Source organism: Hylaeus anthracinus, unplaced genomic scaffold (assembly GCF_026225885.1).
Source record: "Hylaeus anthracinus isolate JK02 unplaced genomic scaffold, UHH_iyHylAnth1.0_haploid 3, whole genome shotgun sequence".
Taxonomy (NCBI): domain Eukaryota; kingdom Metazoa; phylum Arthropoda; class Insecta; order Hymenoptera; family Colletidae; genus Hylaeus; species Hylaeus anthracinus.
In genome coordinates this window covers 12,819,556-12,829,748 of record NW_026535284.1, presented here as the reverse complement: position 1 = coordinate 12,829,748, position 10,193 = coordinate 12,819,556, and the positions used below count along the sequence as shown (strand labels likewise).

The window sequence follows — 10,193 nt, the reverse complement described above, 5'->3', positions numbered from 1 at the left end:
ACAATGCCGCTATCGTAGGTTGCGGCATGACAGGGGCACTTCTGCGCCTGCGAGCAGGCAACCGGCCCGACATATCTGTAAGTATAGGTTGTCTAACTCAAGGGGCACATTTTTTTTCCGATACTTATGGGAACTCTGGCCGATTTTACATTTTGGTATCAGGAGAACATGATATGTTAAGAGGTGGTATAACTTTTAATTGAATCTCGATACTTACCTTTTGTATGAGGATCATATGAATAGCGAAGAGGTGTAGTAGGAATGCAAGGAAAATTAAAGGGAAGTGTGCTAAGAAATGAAGGGTAATGTGAGGAGGTTGTATAAGATGTTAGAAAGGTTTTGGGAGGTGTCAGGAGGTGGTAAGAGGTTATGTGTCAGAAGGTATTATGAGGTTTCAGGCGGTATTTGAAAGTGTTAGGATGTCTGAGCTAAGGTTTGAAGGTGTCAAGGCATGTCCGGAGGTGTTTGGATGGGAGGTATTAGGAGGTTTCAGGAAGTGTGTGGATGTGTTAAGGCGATGCCAGGGGTATCAAGAGGTATCAGGGTTTGGCAAGACGTATCAGAATGTGTAAGGTTGCATTAAGAGGTGTCAAGAAGTTGTTAGGAAGTCCATCCGGCTTTTCCGTGTGTTTTCTATGAAATAAATAAGTTCAAACTTGCCCGCCGTTCCTCTATTCGCTCACCGTAGCGTCGTTCAATGATTAAACCTAGTGGTTTCTAGTAATATGGATAAAAGGGCCGGGATTCGGAATCAGTTGCCTTACTGCTTACTGAATACACGCATATAAAAACCATAAAAACCATCGATAGTTTACTGGAACGAAAAAGCAACAAAAATGTAAGTAAGCCGTAATCTGTAGAGCCGTTTAAAAAATTAAAAAACTTGACCGTGTAAATTTAGTATTAGTTGGTTACGGAAGACAAAATAACCGGGTCAAAATAACCTCTTATACTTAATATGTTAGTTCCCGTTTATTTCATTAACAATGTATGAAAACTAACTGCCTAGATTTCGTAAAAGAAACAATTTTTAATAAATTTAATCATTTTTAGGTATAAAAGTACTATTATAAACGTGTTCCTTGTTATTGTCGATTTATCGTTGAGCATAGGAAGTGATTATTATGGAATTCTTGGTGTAAGCAGAACTGCTGATCAGGGAGAAATTAGAAGAGCCTTCAAGAAATTAGCATTGATCGAACATCCTGACAAAAATAATGTACGTGAAAGTGCAACTCTTTTATCAACCTTTTAAATAATGTAAGTCAAGGGTTTAAATATGTCAAAATACACGTTTAGACTATGCATCTGTATTTTTTTCAACCCAAAAGAATCAATAGATTTTATAATTTCTTAAGTCACTTAAATGAAAGAAGAACTATGATATTTCTTAACATACAATTTGTCTGTTTACATTTTATAGGATAATCCTGATGCACAAGCAAAGTTCATTCGATTGACAAAAGCCTATGAAACATTGAAAGATCCAGTTTTAAGACAAAGATATGATACCTATGGAGAAAAAGGTATTGAGACTGCGAATAAACAAGGAACATTTCATTCTTGGAGTTATTATGCAAATAATTTTGGGATATATGATGATGATCCTTGGATTATTAATCTCTATGAGAATGATTATTGTAAGTTTATCCATTACAAATTAATTTGAATCCTATCTAGTTATAGGCATTACTAACATATTATGATAATGTGTCTTTTATAGTTGAAAATGTCCTTCATGCAGAAAAAGTATGGATAGTAAACTTTTATTCTCCTATGTGTAGTCATTGTCATAAACTTGCTCCAGCTTGGAAAAGAATTGCAGAAGAGCTTGATGGAGCCGTAAGAGTTGGAGTTGTAAATTGCGAAGATGAATGGCAACTTTGTCGCCAAATTGGAATAAGATCTTACCCTACTTTAATGCATTATCCAAAGGTACAAAAGTCACGAAGATCAAACAATCTGCAGGTATTGAAAGACTAATTGCTTGCATGTAATCTCTGTTACAGAACTCAAAGGATGGAGTACAATATAATGGAGAAAGAACTTACACTGCTATTATGGATTTTATTCTAGACAAATTGGAGATTAATATTCAAGAAATAAAAGAACCTTTGGAGAATTTTATTTCTCGCGGCAGTGAAGGATCGAGCAAGCCTGTACTAATATTCGTTTGTGGCGGAGATCGCGATTGTTTTACATCGACTGAGCGTTTTAAAGTTGCAGCAATATTTGTAATTAATACTTACTTTTCAGTTATACTACACTATTCATTAGATTATGAAATATCATATAAATTAATGATTTTTTCTAGGAAAATACGGTCGATGTAAAAATATTCTTTTGCGATCACGAGAGAACATGCGCGAAATCCATTTCTGACGATACAAACGCGGTTTATTTATCCGTTTCTTCACCTGTCAACAATTCTTGGCAGATTGTTCCGTTTGAAAATGTAGAAGAAACAAAAGTACTGATAGAAAAAGTAATGGAGCGTCTACCGGAACCTTGCGATCTGAACGCTGTTGAATTTGAGGTAAGGCATATACATGTTCTGGGAAAAATATTGAGTGTAGACCATCGTTATTTACCGACTCCATTACAGAATATTAAAAAATCTTTGACGGAAGAAGAAACATCTAATTCCGGATGGCTCGTATATTTTTATATTGGATATATAGCAGAGTCGGATCCAGTGTTGAAAAAGCTTCCTAGTATTAGCGATGCCGTTAAATTGGGTAAAATTAACTGTGGAAAATACTCGCACATTTGCAATACGTTAGGCGTAAATCGTTATCCAATGTGGGGTATTCTTAAGCCAGGAGGAGCATTCGAGTTGTATCACGGAAAGAATACGTTCAATGATATTGTTAAATTTGTGTACAGTAGCGTTAAGGCAATAAATGTGTGGGCGTTGACCGCGGAGCAGGTGACGTCCATATTAGAAGGAAATAATGGTACGCCGATGATCTGACAATGAAGACTTTCGTTTGTACTTATTTACGCTTAATCGTGTTTATTACTTGTAGTTAACGAGGCGTGGTTTCTCGATTGGTATGCGCCATGGTGTCCTCCATGTGTAAACTTTTTAAGAGAAGTCCGCAAAGCGTCGTTAGAATTTGACAGATCGATTGTTCGTTTTGGAACTGTCGACTGTACCGTACATTCAACGATTTGTCATCGATACAACATTCGCTCATATCCGACAGCAATGCTCATAAATGATACCGACCTCGATAAATTCTCAATGCAGAAAACTGCTGCGAACATCATTCAGTTTATTAATCAAGCGCGAAATCCCACAGGTGAAAACTAATTCATAATATGATCTTAAGTGTGTCACTTAAAATGATAATATTTTGTTAATTTTGCATTCTATATAGTTTTACGACTTACGTCGAAGAACTTCGAGAACCAACTCGGTCGGAGAAAAGGTAAATTTATCTGGGTAGTGGATTACTTTTCGCCACGGTGCTCGCCGTGTCAGCGATTTACACCTGAATGGATCGCCGTTGCAAACACTTTATCCGTACTTCGATTTATAAAAATTGCCAGCGTAGATTGCGAAGCAGAATACAGTCTATGTCAAAGCCAAAGAATACATAGTTATCCAACAATACGATTATATTCCAGCGAAAATCAAGACTTAACCAAATTCGAGTAAGTACTTTGCCCTTTATTCAATTTTTTAAGGAATAATGTATCTCGAAATTTGAGATTAAATTAAAATCTGTCATTTTAGTTCTTACAGCGGACAATGGGATTCAATCTCGGTATTAAGATGGATCGTGAGATATTTTCCACGAAAAGTGCGACAGTTAGATCCATCGACTCTGCAGAGGGAGGCATTAACCGACCATAACGTATGGGTCGTTGACTTTTTCGTTCCATGGTGTCATCACTGCCTTAAACTTGAACCTCAATTTGCTATCGCTGCTCAAGTATGCATAATATTATCGTTCCATAAACTGTATATCGGAGAGATTCCTTTTTATCGATGTTCTTCTTTACTTTTAGTTGTTGACGAAGACAACGATACAATTTGGCCGTTACAATTGCGAGGCTTACGTTACAGAGTGCATTAAGGCTGGAGTTAAACAATATCCAACATTGATTGCATATAGTTCTCAATATAATGGGAAGAAGATTACAGATGGTTTTCACATAAATGAAACCATGGCTGAGAGTATAAAACGTAGAATCTTACATTTCACGACTCGCATGAATCACGACGAACTGTAAAACTGTATCGTGTTCATAGTTGTAACGTACTGTTGGTACGACGATTCCGACTTCCGATTAATAGAATAAGATTGGTGACACGGTACATACGAAACAGTTTGTAACGATATCCGAACAAATTTTACTATGTGCGCGCATATACATATCGCGAATGTAAATTTAATGTAACGTTACTATTTATATCGCATCACAGCCAAAGTTTCTACGCGCCCAATACAAGAAAATAATACTCGATGCGTTTTTAAAATATCTTTTCTTTTTTAAAAATAGATATTTGTACATATTATTCTGCTCTCCCTCTCTCCCTTTCTCTTAGATGTATTAAAAGTAAAGAGAACTTGAGTATTTGCGTCTGCATTTAGGCACATGTTTTTTTTATATTTGTGTATTTTTGGCTAAATAAATTGTATTTTAAAATTATACACCAATTTTGTTATATCTGTAATATGAGAAAGCAATAGAGTATATTGATTGTCGTATCAATACGTCCTTTTAATTTTTACAATGCACCTGTCCTGATTATTTATCAAAAATGGATATTCAAAATGGAGACTTCTCAATTTATTTTCATTGGTACTATTACGTTTGTCTTCTTTGTGATTTTCGAAGCAAATACCCTTGTCTTGTTTGTGTTGTGTAAATACACGCGAGTAATGCGCAACACGTAAAGAACACACAAACGCGATGTCATTGATTTCAAATATATTATATAAAAACAATGGTATTACCACGATGTGCAATCGTTACAAAAACGAACCACGTTATAGTAAATATTTTTTGTGTAAAATAGTCTAAGAATAAGTTTGCACGGTGCTGTGGTACTTAGACCAGTCCTGTCCAGAATTTATCCGATGCTAATATGTTACGCGTCCTATTAAAAAACAATGGCGCGTAACGAGTACTTTTCGTGGACAGGATTGACTCACAAGTAATTATTCCGTCCGAGAGGAAGGCTATTCTGATGGCTATGTGTTTTTAAATGTAACCAAACACCTAATCCCAGGTATTCCATGCGTATTTTCCAAATAAAATATTCCTCTCGAACGGTACGATATATCTAAGCCCATCATATATATGTATATCGAAAATTACGACCATATATTAATTATAATTTGAAAATAATGTACACTTCCGACAATTGGTACAATGTATCGCCATAAAATACAAGAATGACAGTGAATAGGAATATATTTCCTCTGTTAAATATCACATAAAAACGCATTATGCGAAGGCAGTGCTAAAGAATGCAATGTGATTTCACGCCATCTAATCGTTTCTCAATCGTAGCGTTAAATTACTTGATTATAAATAATTGCAAATCCTATTTATTCAATATCCATCTTGCCATCATTTTTCATTCCATTACTTTTTCTTTGTAAAAATATTACAAGTTATAGTAAAATTATATTTACATCAAAACGTTTGACTTTGTGAAAGCACATGCCATGAAAAAAAGCAAATCGTGCAAAACAATTCATGGCTAACATCTTTTTTTTAAATTTAAGAATATATTTATTGCCATTTTGTCATTATGCTGCGTTATCGTCTTTCCTTCCATATAGATATTACCACTATCACCTCAGGTGCTAACAGTGAAAACAATTTAAGCAAACAAAAAATTGCAGAGTAGCGTAATTATCGTATTCAATGAAGTTATGTGTCGTTTTAAGATGTTTTTTCGTTGGGTGTTTTTTTTAACGAATGTAAACATTGAATTTTGTACATACCGTTCGATAATATTATCGATAATCAAGGTACTAATAATAAACGAGAATTATAAACAAATCAACCGAGTATTATACATATGTATAACATTCCGTATACTTATAGTCTTTAACTTTGTTTCTTATATATCTATGTACGCGCCGGTAGTTTACTGCAACGATTTCAATTAACGAAAAATAAAATTTAACCATAATCCAAAATGTTCACTTTATCCTGTTATCGCTTGAACATTTATTTAGTATTAGCCAATACGATAAGGGTAACGATAGACTATACCGGCTGCCCGTGTGAAAGATGTCTTATTCTCGATGACATACAAGAGTAAAAATTTTAAGTGGATTATCTCACATAAGAGATATAGAATGATACAGACTGTGATACCAATAAAAAGAAAAAATCCAAATATATTGTTTCGATATGAGAAATCTATTTCGAAAGCCTGTGATATAACTTGAAAGCGTTGAAAGGTCCCGCGAGGAATAAATCAAAGACCAAAGGCTGTTTTGTTTCTTTTTTTCTCGTTGTTTTTGGTTTACTAGATGAAGAGAGATCCCGAAGCGATGCACAGTAATTTGGTGACGGAATAGTTTGAGAATGTCGTGTATTATGTCGCACATTTGAAAAAAGTGACAACATTTGTCGATGAGTTTGCGACTGTCTTGTTGTCGAATTAATAAATACAAACGCGTAATGTACGCGATAAACATGTATCAAACGTATCGGCAAGTTGACACTTGTAACAAAAATCGCAAATTATTCACCTCGCTTCGACGGTGGTATCAAGTGTTCCGGTAATTCTGTGGGAAGGTCGTAACCTTCGAGTTTTACGTTAATTAAATGCATCGCTAAGGCAAACTCGTCGGAATCCAAAAATCCATCTTTGTCGATATCGGATAACTTCCAGATTTTCCCAAGCACGCTATTTGGTAATCTGGATTTCACCATTTCCGATTTTGCAGCTTGAAAATGAATAAACATAATACGGTTAATGCAACATACTAAAGGATATTTATCATGATTCTATTTGTTATATAAATAAGATACGATAAAAATTTACCTGCACCAGTAATTTTTCCATCGGTTGGCTCGAGCGCCTGGAACAGACTATCATATTTGGCTCTCTCCTTATTGACAATCCATTCTGGCTCGCCCGCTCCTGCATCGATACCTTCCCCTCGTTTATATCCAAATGGACTTATTTGATCTTCGACGCCTTCGAATGCGCCGCCTATAATGATCGTAACAGAAAGTATTATTTCATATGTTATATTGACTGAACTATCCTATTGCCAACCAATAACTCGCGACATTTATAAAACACAGACATAGTACAGAGATATAGTCCCGCTTTTTTCAAACGAATGAAATGATTTCTTTGAAACGTTATTGTGCAATTACGTTCGGTCATAGAAATTTGATGCGTAATAAAATAAACAGAGGAAGTATAGACGTAGTCGTATAGATATTTCTTTAGTATTTTATGTAATTTTTTATATCTTAAATAAAAATGACAGATAAAAGTACCTTTGACGAGCGACTCTGACGTTGTACCCACTTCCTCGTGCGGTATCATGGCCATGAGTTTTGCGATATCTTCGGCGAGCATTTTATCGACTACTTCCAACAATTTGGGCTTTATAGAAGAGAACTTAGTAAAATCGTGATGCGCTAAACATTCTTGCATTTTTTTTAAATCTGGGAAATCGCCAGGTGAAATTTGTTGCTCCCTTTGTATTTGATCGTAAATTTGACCTAAATTTTTTATAAGTTCCTTCTTTTTTGTATCTTTGCCAAACATATTAGGCATATCTTTTCTCAGGGCACTGATAATGTATGCATGTACCTACGAATATCGAATACGCAATTGGACTTTAAGAATTTCGTTTAATACATGTTATTGAATGATAATGTATAATCTATAACGATCGTTCGACGTCAAAAGAATTATCGATAAACCAATTTTTGTAGTTGCTTACCTTTGCTAGTCGCGCACGTTTAATCAAATCATTGAGTTTCCTAAGTGTTGCGTTCCTCGGCAACGATTGCAAGTCCTTGAACAAATCTTGTTCCTCGTCTTCGAATAACCTGTATTAAATAATTTAAAGAGTAATAACAATATGGATATGTATATGCGTGTGTGTATACATTTATGTATCTATATCGTATATACATGCATAAAAAGAATATGCATCTAGATATAACATAGATCGTGCACGTAGTTGTAGACTTACTACAAATAAGATTTAGATGTCTCGCACAACAATTAGAATTGCACCTTTACACGAGGCAAATAAAATTATCGTTACAAGATAATATTGCGTGAAAGACGACTCGCCTCTTATTTACAAAGTATCTTAATGGCTGGTCCCAAAATGATCCAATGTATACTCTAGCTACTTCGGGAGTCTGAAGAACCTTTCCTAGAGACCACATCAATGCTCCGTACACTCTCATAAGTTGCTGATGATCGATCATGTCTGCTTTGTTTAGGACTATTCTAATTTTATCGTCATGACCGCGTAATGCTTCTATAGATCTTCTAAATTCATCGGAAATGTCAAGTTTGTGTGCATCGAATAACAATATAATTCTGTCGACTCTTTCTGCAAACCATTCCAGAACTCCGGTAAAGTCGTAGCCTCTATCAACCTAGCATAAAAGAAAGCAATATTATTAATAACTATGAAGCAAAAATTCTTACTTTCAAAAGTACTTACTCTTTGTTTTTCTCCAGACAAGATACCGGGTGTGTCGACTATGGTTATTCCTCTCAGAACAGGAGATTGTACCACGGAGCATTGAAATCTATTAAGAAATGCATTCCCAAACTTGGAAAGTGGACGAAATTGTTTACTAGGATCGACGACTAAAGCATTCCCAGGAATGACACCCTCGTTCTCGTCGTACATAACTACAATGAATCGATCTGTCGTTGGTTCAGGACCGATTCTTATTCCAGGGAAATCTCGTTCGAGCAAATACTTGATGAAGGTAGTTTTGCCAGTGGAGTATTGACCCACCAACAGGATCATAGGTTTCGCATCGAAGTCTGGATCGTCGAGTTGGGGCGAATGGAAATCGTGAAACTGATATTGCTGCTCGAGAGGCAGCAGTTTGGATTTGTATATTCTTTTAAGGCCACTCGTGACATTTTCAAACACATCTTGCCTGCGGTTCTCCTCCCGGTTTAACCAACTGAACATTTCGTGCTATAGTTAATGTACGGTTCTGCGAACAAATCAGAAGTACGCTTAGTATATAAGATGTTTCCTGAACACCTCGACGCGTTTTTCTCTCGAAAGCACCGAGAACATGTTTTATTCACTTCGACTTTGGTTCCAGGCGTAACACGTATTAGGGAAACGCTACGATGACGTTGACGTACAACGTGTAATAAGATCGCGATCGACACGCTTTTTCTACTCAAACGATAGATGTCTTTACAGAAAAACGTTGGAAATAGTAAATTTAATAGGAAAATTGATTAAAGAAAGTATGACGAGTAAAACACATGGAAATTCGTATGATGGAAGTAAAAGAAAGCTAACCTCTTTCTTTGATCCTAGTGGAACACAAATAGAACGGTGGGCGAGATCGAACACTATCATACGGTAGGGTTGACAACGCGTGCAACTGTTGCTGGAACGTCAGTCGATAACACTGTTCACCGGACACTGTCAAAATTGGTAGAAAGCTAACGAAATTACATTTATTTCACGGACACGCTTAAATAGATAACGGCGGATTGTTGCGTGAAAAATCTGATGCCGATTGTCGATCGATTCTCACTACTGCTCGGTCGCGTCGATCGCGAGATAAAGTGATCGCGACTCGACCGCTCGACAGACCACGTCGTGGATAAGTCACTGCTCTGATACGACTGCGCATCCCGATTCTCCTTCTCCTACCTCGACGCCTCATCCCCGCCCTTCCACCACACAGCTCAACATCCTCTTCGTCTTCGCTTAGACAATCTAGTACTCATCTCTTAATCCATAGGCCTATTGTGTATGCCATGCTTTTCTATGCGTTCTCGCACTTTCACCTTTGCTCCTATCCTTCGAACATATTCCACGATTGTCAAATACTGACTAATTGTATTTAGAACGAATTTGGAACGAATGGATCTTGACCAGAGATAGGCAACGTATTATCGGAATGACTAATAGAGCCAACCTATAGCGATTATAATTTTCCAGTTTATTCAATCTGCTTTCTATCTTGCT

General features: G+C 36.2%; 2 protein-coding genes across 4 annotated transcripts; one reads left to right on the top strand and one right to left on the bottom strand.

The window, feature by feature from the left end:
- Positions 1-458: 458 nt before the first annotated feature.
- Positions 459-4,664, top strand: LOC128894100 (dnaJ homolog subfamily C member 10-like). Of its 2 annotated transcripts, XM_054155567.1 has the most exons (11): positions 459-838; positions 1,054-1,219; positions 1,424-1,640; positions 1,724-1,935; positions 2,010-2,234; positions 2,315-2,536; positions 2,606-2,957; positions 3,030-3,305; positions 3,384-3,660; positions 3,743-3,941; positions 4,018-4,664. In XM_054155567.1, coding segments are annotated over exons 1-11 (2,373 nt in total). In that variant the 5' UTR covers positions 459-836; the 3' UTR covers positions 4,243-4,664. The 2 variants fall into 2 exon arrangements, with proteins under 2 accessions (XP_054011542.1, XP_054011543.1); XM_054155568.1 differs by lacking the exon at positions 459-838 and having other exon boundaries at positions 1,076-1,260.
- Positions 4,665-5,412: 748 nt separating this feature from the next.
- On the bottom strand, positions 5,413-9,877 carry LOC128894112 (EH domain-containing protein 3). 2 transcript variants are annotated; one of them, XM_054155583.1, is made up of 7 exons: positions 9,516-9,877; positions 8,685-9,195; positions 8,303-8,616; positions 7,944-8,052; positions 7,492-7,810; positions 7,025-7,195; positions 5,413-6,926 (listed from the first exon to the last, which is right to left on the bottom strand). In XM_054155583.1, exons 2-7 carry the CDS (start codon positions 9,168-9,170, stop codon positions 6,721-6,723), a joined length of 1,605 nt encoding a protein of 534 aa, XP_054011558.1. In that variant the 5' UTR covers positions 9,171-9,195; positions 9,516-9,877; the 3' UTR covers positions 5,413-6,720. The 2 variants fall into 2 exon arrangements, with proteins under 2 accessions (XP_054011558.1, XP_054011559.1); XM_054155584.1 differs by having other exon boundaries at positions 9,675-9,877.
- Between the last annotated feature and the right edge of the window lie 316 nt (positions 9,878-10,193).